Raw genomic sequence first — 19,616 nt, 5'->3', positions numbered from 1 at the left:
AGGGTGGGAGGCGTTGTCCAGTATGGACAGGATCTTATCCAGGGTCAGTTTTTCTGCTCTGTGCCCACCACAGATCCTGCCCTCCGCACCAGTCTGTCCAGCCGTGTTGCGTCCCTCTTCTTGATGCTGCCTCCCCAGCACACCACAGCATAGAACAGGACACTGGCCACCACACTCTGGTAGAACATCAGCAGCAGTTTTTTGCAGATGTTGAAGGACCCCAGCCTGCTCAGGAAATACAGACGACTCTGTGTTTTCCTGTGGATGGTGTCTGTGTTCACTCACCCGTCCAGTCTGTCATTCAACTCTTGATGGAGACTGGTATGGGATGGAGTCTGTTCCTCCTGAAGTCAACCACCAGCTCCTTGGTTTTGGATGTGCTGAGTTGCAGCTTGTTAGCCCTGCACCATTCAGCAAAGTCTCCCACCAGGCTCCTGCCCATCCTCAATGCATCCCATTATCACAGTATCGTCTGAGTACTTCTGCATGTGGCAGAGCTCTGACTGGTACTGGAACTCAGATGTATAGAGTGTGAACAGGACCGGGGAAAGCACTGTGCCCTGAGGTGCTCCGGTGCTGCTCAGCAGGGTGTCAGATGTGCAGTCACCCAGCTTAACAAACTGAGGTCTCTCTGAGAGGTAATCCTCCATCCAGGAGATCAGGTGTGGGTCCACTCTCATGTTGTGCAGATTGTCTCTCAGGAGGACGGGCTGGATGGTGTTGAAAGCGCTAGAGAAGTCGAAGAACATGATCCTCACAGCACTGCTTCCATTGTCGAGGTGAAAGTGGGCCTTGTGCAGCAGGTACAGGATGGCGTCGTCCACCCCTACCTTTATCTGATAGGCAAACTGCAGGGGGTCCTGGGCGTGGCGGGCCTGGGGTCTGAGATGGTGGAACATCAGCCGTTCCGGTGTCTTCATCTCGTGTGACATTAGGGCCACCGGTCTGAATTCATCGGGCTGTCAGGTGTGGCCTCCTGGGGACTGGGACAAGACAGGATGTCTTTCACAGAGTTGGGACCTTCCCCTGGTGAATGCTCATGTTGAAGATCTGCTGGGGGGGCTTCCCCAGCTCCATAGCACAGGCCTTAAGCATTCTCAGGCACACCTCGTCCGGGCCGGCTGCCTTGCTGGAGCGAAGTTTCTTCAGCTCCCTGCTGACCCAGTGACAAGTGATGTTGATGGGGGCTGAGTCTGTGTCCTTGCGTTGGGGGGTTGGTGTTGAGTGGATGAAGGGGGAAGCAGACCCATTTGCATTGGGATGGGTGTTGAGGGGGTTGAGGGGGGGAATGGAGACATTAGCATGAGAAAACCTGTTGAAGAACTGGTTGAACTCGTTCGCTCTCCCTCTGTCCCCTCCTGCAGTGCTTGCAGATCTTTTTGTGGCCTGTGATGGTCAAATGATGATGTCAAACATCTTTTTAAAATGTTTACTTCTAAAAAAATATTTTATTTTATTTGCTTGCCATGAAATTAACACTACAGTCGGGTATGAGAACAGCAATTTAAAAATGGTATGAATTCCCACACGTGGCCGCGCGGTTGAGGACGTAGTAAGCACCGCGTGACCGCGCACGTACAGTGCCGAGCGGTACGTACTCTGTCTGCTGCTGTCGAGTATAAGCTGTCTGTGGTGAGCCCATAGCACAGCCACTCCTGTGACTCACAGTTACACACGCTCACACAGAGGCAGGTGTGTGTGGCCAGCAGCGCACGTTCCCTCAGTAGAAGGTCGTACAAAATTTTGCATTATTTGGATTTATTTTTTAATTTTTGAGACATTTTTTATAAACAAAACATCGCCATTATGTTGTGGACGGCGAGTCAAGTCTTAAGGAAATTCTCCACTTCGTCCGTGAGTAACGTTGCTTTCACTGCTTTTGCTGCACCAGAGAATCAGTAGTGCCATTGATGTTGCACTGCTAGAAAAACATAGAATAAAAAAATATGTATATACTGGCAAACACTGGTCGTGGTGACACGAAGAGAACAGAGCCAGACTCGGCTCTAATTGCGGATCAGTGAGTCATAGTTCGCGTCCAGGTCTTCACTCTGCTTCTGTATAGAGCAAATGATGGTGTATCAGTGCCAGTTCGCCACGTTACTGTGCGCTCGCCGCTGTCTCCCCCCTCTCCCTCCTCTCCCTCCTCTCCCTGTGTGCCCTGACTGTACTGGCCTGTACTGTACAAGATCTGGAGGAGTTGCATCAGCCTATGAGCTCCACACTGTACGCAGACAGGCTTAGTGCCCACTCCTGCGTGGCTGCGGGGAGACTAGAGGAGAGCTGTGGACACTCTGCCCATTCATGCGTCATTATTGAGGGGTTTTTGCAACCAAGTGAAATGCATGTCATGTCCCCTGTGCGTTAGGAGGTACCTGACTGGGGGCAGCTGATTGGAATGAATGGGGCTGTGAAGGCATCATGAAGCACGTTGCAGAACGCGGTGTTACAGCATGAGACGGTGCCCCGTGCACTGGACGGGACCATTCATGCGAGGGAAACTTGAAACTTCCTTCCTTCACACGTGTGCTGCCGCAATCAGGAACTACTCACTCTCTGGATGAGGGCTGTGATCGCTGTCAGCCAATAGCTTTTCTCAGAGCTGGCCTCAAACATCTCATAAGCATTCTCCCCGGGGCAGACATAGGGCCCCCTGGACCCCCCCGGCTCTTTTCATGTTTTTGATACACTCATGCATAAAGTGGGAAGTGAATGTGAAGTTTTTAGGCCTTGACTCGTATATGTGACTACAAGTCAGGATATCACAGCCTCGGCTGCATTAGTTTTGTTTTTCAGCTCTGTTGACTGCAAGTTCCCCAGCTTGCGCCTTTAGTTGCGTGGGGCCCCTTGCCTCCTGGTGCTGAAGGCAGTCCCCTGCAGTGTCTGGTGTTAAGACCGCCTCTGCACTGGGACTACCATTGTCAGTTACATAACATCTTTGTAACTAACATGAAGTCATGGGAGTGTTGAAAATCCTCCTCTACTGAACAAAAGATTTATGTACACGTGGAGATGTTTGTCATCGTCAAAGCAATGTGGTTTGAATGAGACATACTGCATATGGGTAAGACTGACACTTATGTCTTTGTTTTTTTGTTCTCATTACAGCATTATTACCAGAACAAACTTAAACTAGCTATAATTGGCCAAAGCCTGTTCGGCCAGGAGGTGTACAGCAACCTGAGGAAGCAGGGTCACAAGGTGGTGGGTGTGTTCACAGTCCCTGACAAGGATGGCAAGGCCGACCCCCTGGGTGAGTTCATGTCCTTCTCTCTTACCTGTTGGTTCAGTCTTTCTCTTTGATTTGCACATGACCACACCGTGTGCACTAACTGTCCTTTCTGTAGCAGGTTTTAGGAATATAAGGGAATAAATGTTTGCAGCTGACAGCAAGCATTTTCTCATGCAGCCAAACTGCCGTCCAAACGGTGAAATAAACAGTTGGTTCAATAGAAGGTGGAATCAGAACCGACCTCAAAGTCACCTCCTGGGCATTGGGGAGCTGCTTGTAAACACACAAGTCTGCAGCTACGTCTGCAGCACACCCACACCTCCGCACAACACTCTGGACATTGTGTGAAGTGCTAAGAACACAATAAAGGCAATAGGCAAGTGTTCATGCAGATACAGACACCAGCACTTACCTGGAGAGGCTCATAAGTGATTGTTCAGAGGAATTACTTTTGTATGAGTCTGTACATGCTTCAGGAAGTCATTGCATATTATGCTTGTAAGATATTGGGCCCAAGCATTTAGTTGACATGAACTTCAGTGCTGGTATGCAGAACAAACATATTCGTAGACTACAGCTTGATGACATAAAGTGCTGTATTCTTCTTTTGTTCAAATGACTCTAACATCTGGTCCCATTATAATCAGACAATAATAAATAACACAGAAATGCAGCAGAGTAAATGTTTTGTATTGGGCTTGTACAGAAATAATAAGGCAGAGAATTTCAGATGCGATGGCCTCTATTGTCCTGGGTCTTCTCTGGGTCATCAGAGGCCTGTGCTGTGGCTGAGGTAGATGCGTGTTGACTCTACAGTGCTCGTGGACAAAGACAGGCCTTTATACTGCGTTAGCTGCGGAATAGTGACCCCATTGTCCGTGTGGGGAGAGGCCCCGTGTGGCCCCGAGATGAAGCTCTTAGGTGAAAATGCTTTCGTGTGATGCAGTCTTTCCAGGAAGCATCAACATCAGCTGCTCCTTGACCTCTGCCCGTCATCCTCCTTTCTCCTCAGCATTTGTCGCCAGTATTCAACTCTGTGCTTCCTTATTATTTCTGCTCATAAACATAAACATCTTGCTGTGCAGGTCTTTGCAGGAAAGATGTGATACTCAAAATGAAGTTTTAGTGCAGTAGTCCTCACATTCTACTCTGCTTGCATCTACAGTGCTGACAGGCTTTAATAGAAAGAGTGTGGTGTTTTCACAGACACACACACATACACACACACACACACACACAATGATTCTTTGATTTTAAACAGCTTCCATTGCAGGAGTGCCAAAATTTTTTTTTCTTTTTTCTTTGGAAGGCCGAAACTGAAAGTTAATAATGAGCCACGGGCCAAAAGCAAACAGCACTTGTGTTTTTGGAATGTAAAATGCTATCTGAATCCTAAGTTCCCTTAACTGACTTTGTTCCGGTGACACTCTCATCATAACTAGGGATCCTACATATTTAAAGAGCATTATACCTCCCAAAAATCAAACCGTATAAACAGCTATTTGTATTTTTTTAAGCTGGAAACGTATGGATGGATCAAACTTAATCTCATGTCCCCCGTGACCCACTTTAGGCAGCCTATTGCAATTAAAAAATACTGAAGTGAAGTAAATAAATAATGCTGATAAAAAGTAAAGCTGGTATTGATAAGATATAAAATAAAGTTCTTTAGAGGACAATTTACAGGTAGAATAGATAATAAACAGCAGTATATCTTAATAGCTAGTTATCCCTCACCTCATTCATCAGATACAGGTAGTCCTTACCCCACATACTGTATGTCTGTGGGTGTGAGAGCTGGTGGGTGTACTGTCACTGTTAGCACAGTGACCCAGTTGTAGGGCTGAATTGCAGAAAGTGCACCATGCCAGGGTCTTTACAGCTTCCAACTGACTGTGTACAGGTACAGCAGATTCTGACTAAAGTTAAAGCTCATCTGACTGATGTTGAAGTGGCAGAGACTGCCACATGTTCACTTTAAGGACTGAAGACATTGGAAAACTAACCAATAAATTAAATGGACAGTATTTATACAGCATAGCTCTATTCCAGTCTGACTGACCACTCAATGCTTTACAACACGAGCCAAGATTCACACATCCATACACTCGTGGCGGAGGACACCATGCAATCATAAACATTCACACGAATGCTCACACACGCTCCTCCTCAAAGACATTTCAGCATGTAGACTGCAGGGGCCAGGGATTGAACCACCACCTTCCAATTAGTGGATGACCGTTCTACTTCCTGAGCCACAGTGTTGAAAAGTGAGACTGAGAAGAAAGTGTAAAATGCATTTAGTTAATTCTTCCATTTAAAAGGGTGTGCTCTCCTGCACCTGACTGTCACCCTCATGCACAGCCACTCAGAGTTTCAGAAAAAAGTCTTTACTTGCAAATGCATTGCAAGATAAACAATTGTCTCAAAATGAAGATCAAGCATTTTTTAAGTCTCTACAAGAAACTGCGAGGCAGAGCCAGACCAAGAAATGCTCTGGGTTGATTTCATTTCTGCTTCCTGGACAGTGTGTGTAAACTCCCGACTTCTCTTTCAGCGGTGGCGGCGGAGAAAGACGGGACGCCTGTGTTCAAGTTCCCACGGTGGCGGGTCAAGGGGAAGCCCATCCCAGAGGTGGTGGATGCATACCAGGCGGTGGGCGCCGAGCTGAACGTCATGCCCTTCTGCTCCCAGTTCATCCCCATGAACATCATTGATCACCCCAAGCACGGCTCCATCATCTACCACCCCTCCATCCTGCCACTTCATCGAGGCGCCTCGGCCATCAACTGGTGAGAGAGAGTAATCACACACTTTAAACCTGTCTGCATTCAGTGTAATTTTGAACGATGACTTGGTGTGGTGAGTTACTGGTTTCGTGATACTTGCACTGGGGTTAACTTACTCTTTCAGGTTAAAGATTATCACTGTTCTAAATTTCCTTTTGGTTCACTGGCCACATGGGCTAACAACAGTAGAAAACGTATTACCGTAAGCGTGATGTTCCCATCACAGGTCCACCCACAAAACCACACTGTTTTCCTCACAGTAATGATAGACAACATATTCCACTTGAACAATTTATCCACAACTGTGCAGCCATAAATAAATGGGACAGAAAAGCAGACACTTTCTGCTGAGTGTGAACAGATAGTGGCAGTTGGCCAAATGAAACTACACAGACTTAGCAAAGCATTAGCAAGCATTAACCGTCTGCAGCCTGCCAAGGACCTGTTTGACAGACTTGCATCTGTAGCATTCAGAGAAATGTAAATCATTCTTTGTTAATTTGCTTGCAGCTCATTGATAGAATTATTAGTTTTTTTGGAATCTTACTGTAGTTGTCTCTCCCACAAAACAGCCACCTATAACTACTAATTTTGACAAAACTTTTGCAAAGAACTTAGTCACTTTTTGTGCCGTGTTGAAGCAGGTAAAACGTGACATGCAAGGGTAAGCCAACATGTTGTTTGTCATACATTATGTACACATATCACATAGAAACAACTGTGATCTGCAAATGTGGAATAAAAATAACTACCCCAAATATGTTTTGTAAAACAGTACAAAATGAAGTAAAAGGACGAAAAAACAGTACAGTAAAGGCTAAAACCGGATGATAGCCCCGGAGAAGAAGTAACGCATTATTTCTTGTTCAGATGAAAAACTTCATTTATAAGCTATAAAAACACCTCATTGCTCGGGTCAGTACACTCAGGGATTTTGTTGTGACAGCAGGCCGCCTATGATAGCTAATGTTATATTGACTTAGCTAGATGTAGCTGCCAACTCTGAGTAAATTTGTTGAACTTATGGCTCTTTTCTACTTGTCTTACTGGTACAGCAGACTACGCTTCATAAACGTTATTCCAGCTATAGTGGCTGCTGTTAAGTGAAAGTTACACAAGCTAGCTGAGTCAAAAGGGATTTTATCCTGCACTTAGGAGCAACTAAAGGTCTAAAGGCATATCTCACAGGCCCTAAGTCATCTGTGTTTTCCAGGTCGAAGCAGGGGTAGAGAAGAGTTTGATGCTATCTGTCTAACTGGATGTTTAAACCAGTTCTGTTTGGCCTCAGCCTCCTAGCAAGCTGGTTTCCTTATCTAACCAACATGCTACATTCTCTGTTCCACACCCTTACTATCTGTCTATTCCTGTTATCACTGAGTGCAAATGAATGGCTTCTGTTTGTTTTCAACTGGAAAAAACGGAACTTGCTGTTTATTGCTCTAAGGTGAATTGAACCTGCTTTTGTAAATGTCACTATTTATATCCCATTTGCTCCCATTGTAATGAAGTGCTAAAAAATGTCATTTATAGTCAGAAGAAATAATTTGACATTTAGGAACTATGCAAAATTTTCCATCATGTTCTTGTCTGTTGTTTAAGTGTGAATAGGAAGAAGGCAGGAAGAAGTATACTAAGTATAAGATCAGCTTGCTTCTTCCACCTCTCCTCCTCATAATATGATCAAAGCAGAGATACGTCCGATTAAAATTTTGACAACAATGTATGATGTGAATCCAGCCAAAGTAACAAAGTAACCTAAGATTGCTTGATATTATCCCTCGTAAAATAAATAAAATAAATAAAATAAATAAACAAATTTATTCAACTGCCTTATAAGGACCGATGGACAGCTTGTTTGATTCACAGCCTATCAACAGTCTGCTTGCCTTAGTCTCATTCACTCCAGGTGCAATCATCTTTTATCAGTTCTTTATCTGAGTCGGCTCCATTTGCTCAGGTTTATGGTCCACTTTATATCCTCCATTTGGTCTAAAAATACATGTGTTGTGGCACTGCTCCAAAGTCTGTTAATACTTTTACCTGTGAACATGTGTGTCTCTAGGACCCTGATCCACGGTGATAAGAAAGCTGGCTTCACGGTGTTCTGGGCTGATGATGGACTGGACACCGGACCAATCCTGCTGCAGAGGGAGTGCGCTGTAGAGCCAAACGACACTGTAGACACACTCTACAACCGCTTCCTCTTCCCAGAGGGCATCAAGGCTATGGTAATTATCTGGAATTTCATATTTTTGGGTGCAGCATAAAGAGTGCAATCAGGAGCATGCATTTACATAGAACCTTTTTCAAATTGAGTAATGCATCAAACACTCCAAAAACCTGTACTCTTCATTCTCTTTTCCACTATGCCCAGTTCCCGCTCAGCCCTCTTTATCTTTAGAGATAGTCAGCAGCTTATAACACAGCACATACTGAGGTGTCACACTCGCATTGTTTCCCGGCACAGGTGGAATCGGTGCAGCTCATTGCTGATGGAAAGGCCCCTCGTATTCCCCAGACGGAGGAAGGAGCAAGCTATGAAGGCATTCAGAAGAAATCCAACGCCAAGGTGAGAGTTCTTGTTCCTGACAGTAGCCCCAAGTCACATCTTATCCATCTTTATTTTAAGATGAATGAACTGACTTTTATTGTGATTTGGGGCTGTGTTGTAGAAATAACTTTAATTGAATTCAATTAATCTTGAGGCCATATCTTTATGACAATGAAATTTTACAGTAATTGCTTCAATTACTGCTTCAAAATTCCAGGCTTCACTATCGAATTTTTTTTGTCAAACCTTTGACTTTTCCTCACGCTATTTTATTAGCGAAGATGAATGGAAGCTGGAATGGAATGAATGGAAACTGTACAGGTAGCAGCCTCTCATTATGAGTTGACTGTTGCTGGGTAAAATAACAGTTATAGCAGCTGTAGCTAACTGGTGTCCATATTCAGCTAAAGATCATGAAAGATGTTTTTGTAGCTCAGTCTTCTCTTGTCTAGCTGGTTGTTCTAAGATTCATTAAAACACGTCAAATGCTGAATAACATAAAGGATTCGCCACGTGGATTCGATACTGGTTTTGAATTTGAAAGATGCTGTTGAACACCATTATACAGCCATTATAAAATCAACACGTTATTTGAAAAAACAATGTGATACACAGCTGCAGCAGAGAGACAAAGAGAGAGAGAGAGAGAGAGAGCAAGCGAGCAAGAGATGTTATGTGGATGAGCAATAAAGCGGGAGCATGAGAACGACAAGTGTCGACATGATATACAAACTTTGTCTGATCATGAAGCCTAATGTTACTCTACACTGCAGACTGAAATCTCCTTCACAGTTTTGTAAAATGTTACACGTTTACTGTGATTAAAATGTTACCTTCTCATAAATTTTGTATGAGCGGTGAAATCAGTTGTGACAATGTGAACAAATAGCAGCAGGTGTTCTTATATTGTTGTTACTATTAGATAGGAAGTGGCTGTGTGTATGGGTTTGAATGGTTTTTTTTTAATCTGTGAAGGGAGTGTGTTTTCAAGTTAAATGTTAAGATCAGATTAGTAGTATTCTGGTACTTTGCGCTTGGCTGAGGTGCTTCCCACAACAGAACCGTCATTCCTAAATATATGCATCTACCGGAGCAGGTGCTGGATGTTGCTCATATGGCTCATTATTTACACCACTCCAACATCACATCACATCACATCAGCCCACGATGCCACATTTTTCCTGGAGTTTGTCCACCTTAAGCCATTGGACAGCTGCTCAGTGCAACAACACCTTCATTCAGTGAACAGCATGGAAATTTACTGTTAGCTCAACTTGTTGTTCAGAACCAAATATGTAAAATTGAGTGGCTGGCTGGTGTGTATCTTACAAGGGGAAAGACAGAGGTGGGGCTGATCATAGCTCCTTTCTGATTTGTCACTTTGAACCACGTTGCTGGCAGTGTGTCTAAACGATCTATTCTTAGTGCAGAGGGTTAGTTTCCAGCGTCGCTTTTCCACGTGTCGCTCAGCTAGCAACAACCAGCTGTCAGGTTCCCCTCTCATTCTCAGAAATGTAGGTGAGCTGGTCTAAAAAAACTGAGTCTGAGCCGTCAGCATGTTGACTCCTGTGTCTCTCTGCCCCTTAGGTCAACCTGGCCCAGCCAGCTGAGGCCATCCACAACTGGATCCGCGGCCATGACAAAGTCCCTGGTGCCTGGACTGTCATTGATGGTCAGGTGCGTTTCCTGGAACACACAAGAAACACAAGGTGTCTGTTGGAAGGTCAGACTGATCTCATGGCAGACCCAGAAACTGCGTGAAGCAGATACTCAGTAGCTTAAATAACAAGCCATTGAAAAATATGGACTTAGATATTGTAGATATCAAGAATTGCTTTTTGACTAGTTACTAGACCAATTCATAATGCAAACTTTACTGGAAGCAATTCTAATAAAAGATAACTACAGTTCATTTCTCACTAGTCAAAATGTTAATGCCCGATATCGACCTTTAATTTCGTATTGTCAAGTCAAATTTGTGCCATTGACCTCTATTCATACTCAGTTACGGTTATTTATGATTCAGTTTTGACTCGTAATAATAACGAGTCCACATATACATATTGTAGTTCTGACTGTTAGAATTCTAATTAATGGTATTTCTAACTCACTGTCACTAGTCACTTGGTTACTGACGTCACATCACTGCAGATAACTACTGTTTTACGTGACAGATAACTAGTCACAGTTATATTTGAGATACACATACAATATCTTCTTTAACTACTCAAAATTTAGTAGGGTACACATAAAATGTGTGTCATTAATGCTCCTCTCTGTGTCTTTCCTCAGTCCGTGACCCTGTATGGCTCATCCCTGTTGGGAGGGTCGGTACCAGCCGGTCAGCCCCTGGAGATAGAGGGGGCATCCCAGCCTGGCCTGGTCTCCAAGAATGGACTTGTCCTGTTTGGAACTGATGGGAAGCCTGTGAGTGACTCTGTAGTTTGCTGTACTACAAAACAAATAGTCAGAGCAAACAAAAGTAGAGCGGGACAAGCGTGTCAAAGCTCACGCCTGTGTTGCTTTTCATCCCGCTGCACTCCAGATACAGTAGATTTTTTTGCCTGCTGCTGGGCTTATGCAAACACCAGCATGTGTAGGCCTGTCTCTGCCGCTCCTGGACTTCATCCACTCTGTGTTTGGTCCACAGCTGCTGGTGAAGAGCCTGCAGTTTGAAGATGGGAAGATGATCCCTGCTTCCAAATACTTCTCCTCCGGGGAAAGCTCCAGTGTAGAGCTGACTGATGATGAGAAGAAGATGGCAGAGGAGATCAGGGTAAGTAAACTATTAGCTGGTCTGGTAACGCTTTCTATGAAGACCACATCCACAGTGCATTATGGGGGCATTCATACTGAATTATAATGTATTCATAATGCTTCATGATTACATTCATAAACACACATAATGCTTTCTGATGCACTATATCAACAGTCATCAAACATTAGAGATATGACTTATTATGAATTATAGGTTCAAGTGTCTTATGGCTGTTCCTGACTAGTTATAGAGTACTGACTGATGGGGTTTATAATACATTATGACTACCTATTCTCACCTATACACAACTCAACTTGGTATTTGGCCTTCATTATACAGTAAATAACTTGAAACTCACTGTAATATTTCAATGGGATATAAGAAAACCAGTGTTGACTGATAGTGAATATTTATGTATTTTTTTTTAAATCACAGAACATCTGGAAGAGCATCCTCAGCAACATCCCAGCCATCGAGAACAGCACAGACTTCTTCAAGTCTGGAGCTGCCTCCATGGATGTGGTCAGGTGAGGGAGAAGACTAGAGCAGCCATTGGTCAGAAGTGATTCACCTGAAAGACCAATTAGAAGTTTTTGTACATACAAGCAGGTTTCACCTTTTATAGCTCTGAAAAGTTGGATCTCAAGTCTAAATAACATTTTCTCATTTCTAAATGATATATGGCAGCATCATACTGCCAGTATCCAGTGACAAAGACACAATAAAGTGATTCCAGTTATCATAAATTAATAAATAAGATTAAGATATTTTACATGTTAATAATGCAAATTCAGACAAATGAAAAATCTAGCCCTGACACTTACTATGAACCCTTCCCAGAGAAACCACTTGGCAAAATACAAGGCAGTGATATTAAAAAAGGGTTAGGGTGTAAGCACCGATTGTCTCTGTGTCCAGACTGGTGGAAGAGGTGAAGCAGAAATGTGCCGGCGTCCAGCTGCAGAACGAGGACGTGTACATGGCTACCACCTTCCAGGACTTCATCCAGATGTTCGTCCGCAAGCTGAGAGGAGAGGACCAGGAGGAGGAGCTGGTCATCGACTATGTGAGTCTGCTGCTTTTATTGTCTCAGTTAGCCTTGACAGTAAGCTGATCTTTCTTCAAAATGAGTGACAGGCTGTCAGTGAGGCGAGATCCTTTCATTTAACTTCCAGACCGACTGCCTTTGCATCTTTTTTTTCTTTTTTTTTTTTTTTTACACGTTTTATTCTAAGATAGTGGTTCCCAACCTGGGGTACATAGATCGCAGGGGATAATTTATTTAAACAAATCAGTATATATGATTATTTCAAAATAGGCTATATATTTTTTTGTCCTCTCTTGAAAGCTACTTAGCCATATGTCTGTGATTCATAATCTGAGCTCGGTTAGGTGACTTACTAGCTCATCTTTATTTTTCCTGCAGATAGAGCATCAGTGTTTTATGAAGACAATACTACTGAGAGGACAGGTCTAGGATAAGATAAGAAGATAAGTACAAATGTAGGTGTTTGATTTGTACTGTTGTCGTTGCGCTGTGCCCAGGCAACCAAAGAAGTGAACAACATGACGGTGAAAATGCCCTACCAGTGTTTTATCAACGGCAAGTTCGAGGATGCAGAGAATGGGAAGACCTACAATACCATCAACCCGACTGATGGATCAGTGAGTCACATGAACATGTAGACACACACAGAAGATTTTGTTTGAACAGTCATTTAATGTTAATTACTGGACCTTGACCCCCGCATCCTTCACCAGGTGATCTGTAAGGTGTCATACGCCTCAGTGGCGGATGTGGACCGGGCGGTGGCAGCTGCCAAAGAAGCTTACGATAATGGACCCTGGGGCAAGATGAACCCTAGAGATAGAGGAAGTCTGCTTTACAAGTGAGTAGTTCCACCTAGTGGACGACAGAGGAACCGCATGATCAGAAAAATCATTCAGGTCTGGATTCCTCAAAGCTACAAGCACACTGCAAAACAACCCAAATAAAACTGTATGTTTTTTAATCTGCTGTGGCACATAGGTGTCCTGTTCTCTCTTCACCAAATGTGCAATCATCACCAAATCAAAATCCGCATGGAAAATGTGTACTGCTACTATCAGTTCACAGGCTAGACAGAATGTGACTAAATGTGTTCTCTTCGACCCCCCCCAGGGTTGCAGACCTGATGGAGGAACACCAGGAGGAGCTGGCCACCATCGAGTCCGTCGACTCAGGAGCTGTGTACACACTAGCCCTTAAGACACACGTAGGCATGTCCATCCAGACCTTCCGATACTTTGCCGGCTGGTGTGACAAAATCCAGGTAGGTTAAAATCAGGCACACGAACCGCAGTTTTGTAAATATTCAGCACTGATAATGACACCAGAGGCACACACCGTTTGTTGCAGGGCAAGACAATCCCCATCAACCAAGCCCGGCCCAATCGCAATCTGACCTTCACCAGGAAAGAACCTCTGGGGTAAAAGTTTTACTAAATGCTTCCTAATTGTGAATATTGTAATTGAAATATATTCAATGGAAGATTTTTTTTGTTCATATAAATCAGTTCACCTATTTATACTGTGTATTTTCTGTGGCAGTGTGTGTGCCATAGTCATACCTTGGAATTATCCTCTCATGATGTTGGCGTGGAAGAGTGCTGCCTGCCTCGCAGCTGGAAATACGCTCGTTCTTAAACCTGCACAGGCGAGTACACCACACACACACACACACTCTCATTTTAAATCAAGGCGCTCACACGAAATGGTTCACGACACAATTACAATGGTCTCATGAAAGCCAATGTTTTAAGCACACTACCTCATTTTTTAGCTGAATATCCCCCTGATATTCTAAGGTGTATTTCAGTATGTTTTGTTAGTAGTAGTACAACACTGTAATCTATTATAAACCGTATGTGCCTTACACACAGCTCAACCTATACTCCTATGTCCTGTTTCAAACTTTCCATCCATCTGAGCGGACCAAGTCTCAGAGAAGTTCATGTTTCTGATATCTACAGGTCACTCCATTGACGGCGCTGAAATTTGCTGAACTGTCAGTGAAAGCTGGCATTCCAAAAGGAGTTATAAACATTTTGCCAGGCTCAGGTAAAGATGCATTCATGTGAAGTTGTTTTTCTCTTCCTTGTGTGATTTTTTTTTTGTGATTTGGAAAGAAAACCTTACTAATAACGCTTTAGTCCAGCACCGACTGCTTGTTATTGTTGAGGAAAACCTTGGACTCAGAAGACAGAAGGAAACTCAGGAGACAGCCTGTCCCCATAGATGCTGCAAAGCAGTATTTATTAGTCCAGGGAGAAATAATTCTTTGTGAAGGAACACTTCAATGCTGAAAAATTATTCTCTAACAGTTATTACAAAGGAAAAGGATCAGAATCAGAAGAAAAGTCGACTTACAACCCCTCCTCTCAGGTTGTGTAGCCAGGATTTGTGAACAGATCAGTCAAAGAGTGACGTTCCCTTCTCAGTCTGCTTAAATTCAAATATTTTAAGAGGCCTGAAAGTTAAAACTGAATTTTATAATAAAAAGCATAAATTAAAAAAAAAAAAGTCAGCGAAAATAAGTATTTGTGAGATGGTTTTTAAGAGATTGGGAGGGTTTGTTCTTTTTTTTATAGGCTTTGTTGACAACAGGAAGTTGAAAGCTTCCTCATCAATCGGTAATCCGCCTTCCTAATCCCTTTCCCTCCCATAGGTGGCATGGTGGGACAGCGTTTGTCTGACCACCCGGACATCCGCAAGCTGGGCTTCACTGGCTCCACACCTATTGGCAAACAGATCATGAAGAGGTATGACCAGACGAACTCACTGCTCACCGGTTGATGTAACTGTTTGGTGAAACTTCATGTGCTTTGTTTTTTTGTTGTTCTTGTGATTTCCTGTTTCAGCTGTGCTCTCAGTAACCTGAAGAAGGTTTCTCTGGAGCTGGGAGGGAAGTCACCTCTCATCATCTTCAGTGACTGTGACATGGACAAGGCTGTTCGCATGGTGAGAGAGCAAGATGCTGCTTGTACACTTTTACGCCATGTTAATTAGTCAGTAAATATGATTTTCAAACTACAGAAAGTCGGTGGTTATGGTTTGATTTTGATTATTAACAGATTGACTTATACCTCCATTTAATGCATTTGAATATTTTTACATAGCTCTATGTCATGTGTTGTGCATCATCTTTCACATTTTCATTGGCTGTTTGAAGTGGCTGTCAAAACTCAGTTTTACAATTGCTATGATCTGATGTTCCAAATGTGACATCCTATATGTATACTGTATATTTTTAACTGATTGCTGTCAGTTAAACATAAGGCTGAAATTAAGATGCTTTGTAATGCAACATCACTTGAGTGACACTTAATTCAGCTTTGAGTGAACCAATTTAAAAATTTCCCCAATCCCACTGAAAACTATAATTATATTGGCTAATTCCATTATCAAGTGTTATAAATTTAAAATGTTAATATCAAAATCTGTGATTACATGTACAGTCTCTTTTTCAGTTTGCTCCTAACAGTGTATCTGTGTGTGTGTGTGTGTGTGTGCTGCTACACAGGGCATGAGCTCTGTCTATTTCAACAAAGGTGAGAACTGCATTGCTGCTGGACGTCTGTTCGTGGAGGAGTCCATTCACGATGAGTACATCAGCCGAGTGGTGAGTGAGCCAAGACTGCCCTCCTTTACAATAATATTTCGCATATGTAAGTTTAAAGGTTGATTCCTTACAGCTGGGGGACTCATGAGAGACAAATTAAAAAGTTCCAAAGTTCCAGTTCAAGATATCCTAACTTTTATTCTCTGGTAGGGGGTCAAGTTGCAAACACACTTCAGTGGTGTCGGTTTGAGCAGGAGGAACTGCGTTAGTAAGCTTGAAGAATCTCGCCTCTCTTTCACCATCATTTCCCTCTAAGGTGGAGGAGATCAAGAAGATGAAGATCGGAGACCCACTGGATCGCTCCACAGATCACGGCCCGCAGAATCACAAAGCCCACCTGGACAAGCTGCTGGAGTACTGTGAGGTCGGAGTCAAGGAGGGAGCTACGCTGGTGTACGGAGGCAAACAGGTGGACAGGCCAGGTACGATGCAGTCTGAGGCAAATGGCTACCACAGCTGCCAGCCAACAGCACGATTTGCGTGTGTGTTTAGGAGCATCGGGTTTTAGCAGTAATTACTGCGGCTCGCTTACAGCACCAGCTGTCTTTAAAAACTGCTTCTATCTTAGCCGTTTCTGCTTTTCGCCTGTGTGGATGCACTGTTCCTTTTCAGTGTCAGTGCTCTGTTTGTACTGCGTGTGACACAGGGCAACTGCTTCAGTCGCTAAAAATCAATATGGCGATTTTCCTTCAGGTTTTTTCATGGAGCCCACCGTGTTCACCGACGTGGAGGACCACATGTTCATCGCCAAAGAGGAGTCCTTCGGCCCCGTCATGGTGGTGTCCAAATTCAAAGATGGGTAAGTCATCAAAAAAGTAGCTTTCTGGCTACGTTGCAGCACGATCGTGAGTCGCTAACCTGCGCCCTCTGTCTTCTTGCGCCAAACCGCAAGCGATGTGGAAGGCGTGCTGCAGAGAGCCAACGACACAGAGTACGGCCTGGCCTCGGGCGTGTTCACCCGCGACATCAGCAAGGCCATGTACGTGAGCGAGCGACTGGAGGCTGGAACTGTATTCGTCAACACCTACAATAAGACTGATGTAGCTTCACCTTTTGGTGGCTTCAAGCAGTCCGGCTTCGGCAAAGACCTCGGTGAGCAGAGACATGGAGCTGACATGAAGGACGTGACATTTGCAGTATTTGTCTTTTAGAAGACGAGAAAATCATCTCGCTTTTTTCTGTTGGCATCAGTTGCCAATTGCTCTTCGTACTGTATTTTAATATTTATAGAATTGTTGATGTTTTGATTGCTAACCGTTTGCTAACCCGACGAAAACTGCTGTTGACTGGCACTGTTTTGTTCTTGGTTTGGTCCGCAGGAGAGGACGCTCTCATGGAATACCTCAAGACCAAAGCGGTGACTGTGGAGTACTGAGACACAGACTCTCCTAATGAACTCACATCCGAACAGGAAGGGACTCGTCTTTCTGCTTCAGTCAGACATCCAGCTTCATTAAGCAGATACTTCTGGACAGTGTGTGTGTGTGTGTGAGTGTGTGTTCTGTGCGAAAGAGGGAGAGAGCTTTGTTGTTTGTCTCAGCGTGGACAACGTTCCTGTCTTCTCCTTGGCCCTGCGTCGAAATTCACATCACGGACAGGAGACACGCGTGGTTTATGCCCGTCCGCATGTCCACACATAAAATGCCGGGCTGAACTCCTGATGGGAGCCGAGCCTGGCTCTGGCTGTATTTTCAGCTCCGTCAAAGTGTGTTTTATGTTAAAACACACCCACCACTTCAAATGTGAAATCTGTTTTCCCAGTATTATTAATGATGTCAATCAGTTTGGTTCAGGATTTGGAAATCATCTGAAGGCGTGACCTTTTCTCACTCATTTGTTATGCTGCCTTCACCATCCCTTCGCCTCGTACTTTACTCCTTGGCAGCTTCTGAGCTGTTGTGTACTGCATCAGAAGAAGTTGAGTTAAAGGCACAATATGCAGGAATTTTCTGGCAAAAAAGAAATCAATGCATTAACTCAAAATACAAATATCATCACTTATGACCTCCTAGTGTCTGTATAGGCAGAGATCCTGCCCTCTGCCTGAAATTTCTTGTTTTATTAATATTTTTACAGTGTTGGGACTCGGCATCAGCAGTTGAGGACAAAGAGATGAGTCTCATACCCTGATTGTCCAATATTGATTTGATTTGATGTGATTTGATGACCTGGGAATTAGACTCAGCAGAGAACTGTCTTTTCTCCAGAATCCAGAATTAATGGTGTGTTTACAACCAGCAACTGACAAATTCTGCATATTATGCCTTTAAAGAGTAGCTTAAACAGCAGGCTGAAAACCACTGTGGCTCAAAGGGTGCTTTTCATTACGCTAAATTTTGCTTCCTCTCGTCCTCTCTCCTCCCGTGACCCGAAGAGCGTTTACCCTCCGCCATCATGGAAGATCTTGCGATCCTTTAAACGCACCTCGAGGATACAAGGAGATGAGGAGCTAAGAGTGAGGAAACACACGTGTAACCTCAGCAGAAGTTATTTTATAGGATAGCAACACCTCTTTGATTAAATATGGTAAATAGTCGGACTGTAGTACAGCAGATCAGAAAATGACAAGGTTTGAACAGGAATGATGAAGGGATTGGTGACACTGTTTTATTCTTAATATTTGAGTCTTAATGTGGACAAATGTCACAACGGCCAAAAGCAAGTTGGTAAAGAAACATACTTTGTTGGTAGACTTTTCTTTCAGCATACTCTTCGAATCAATTTTTCTTGAAACTTTCACGGGTTCGCTCGACAGTTGACATGTAGTCACTATATTTTTTGGCACACAGCTGTGACATCCAATATTTGAGATTTAGCTGCTTCATAGCATCATATTCACAAGCCGTGTCGTGAGGAAGGCCACGAAAGACATTTAGCACGGATGTCTGTCGCGAAAAGAGTAACACCAATTCAGTTGTTTGTCACATTAAAATGGATGTCCGATCAGATGATCAGATGTCCGAGTACATTTCAATGCAAAATTAGATTTTTTTTTGTAAATATTTTTTAACAAACAAGGGGAAAAGGACTATTTGATATATATTTTGTCAGACAGAGTAAGACTATATGTTATAACACTATATCATGTTGGATAAAGACACGCCAGCTAGATGTTTTTATGCATCACTAATGTGCAGAAGTTGTGAAATGAGTTTTCTCTCTGTCTATCTGGCATAAGAAGCAAGAGTATTCGTCTCACCATTTGTGAAAAAAAGGTGAGAGCTGCCCCAACAATGAACAGCACACCATACAATGTTAAATAAACTCTGATTTGAATTCATTGTGAACTGCTGCTGATTCTATGGAGTGACACTGCTCTTCCCGGAGTTGGTGCTACTATGTGGTATTTTCTTAAATTTAACACCATGGAGTCACATTTAGAGTGCGTTCCGAGGATATTAACAGTATTAGATGTAATGGTGGAATCATTTTGCACATTCTACTGACGTACATGTAAAATAAAGCAGAAGAACTTACACAGGCTACACTACATGAGTTTGTTTAACCTACCAGCAATACAGTACAAAATGTGATGTCTATCTGTCCATCAGTCCCACACTAGTGTCTCAAGAGCTCATTCAACACTGTAACTCAGCTCTGTTTATGGGATTGGCTCTGTTTCTTC

At 43.4% G+C, this 19,616-nt stretch overlaps 1 protein-coding gene across 1 annotated transcript; it reads left to right on the top strand.

Moving 5' to 3' along the window:
- The first annotated feature begins 1,593 nt into the window (after window positions 1-1,593).
- On the top strand, window positions 1,594-19,278 carry aldh1l2 (aldehyde dehydrogenase 1 family, member L2). Its single transcript, XM_046379405.1, has 23 exons — window positions 1,594-1,854; window positions 3,109-3,253; window positions 5,790-6,024; window positions 8,084-8,249; window positions 8,489-8,590; window positions 10,160-10,249; window positions 10,865-10,999; window positions 11,223-11,348; window positions 11,766-11,857; window positions 12,249-12,396; window positions 12,876-12,995; window positions 13,092-13,219; window positions 13,492-13,642; window positions 13,729-13,799; window positions 13,921-14,026; window positions 14,343-14,430; window positions 15,038-15,131; window positions 15,231-15,330; window positions 15,893-15,991; window positions 16,248-16,413; window positions 16,685-16,790; window positions 16,884-17,083; window positions 17,311-19,278. Exons 1-23 carry the CDS (start codon window positions 1,807-1,809, stop codon window positions 17,364-17,366), a joined length of 2,772 nt encoding a protein of 923 aa, XP_046235361.1. The 5' UTR covers window positions 1,594-1,806; the 3' UTR covers window positions 17,367-19,278.
- Window positions 19,279-19,616: the final 338 nt, after the last annotated feature.

The sequence above is a fragment of the Scatophagus argus genome, chromosome 22 (assembly GCF_020382885.2).
Source record: "Scatophagus argus isolate fScaArg1 chromosome 22, fScaArg1.pri, whole genome shotgun sequence".
Lineage (NCBI taxonomy): Eukaryota > Metazoa > Chordata > Actinopteri > Scatophagidae > Scatophagus > Scatophagus argus.
This window is presented reverse-complemented; position numbering and strand designations above follow the sequence as displayed.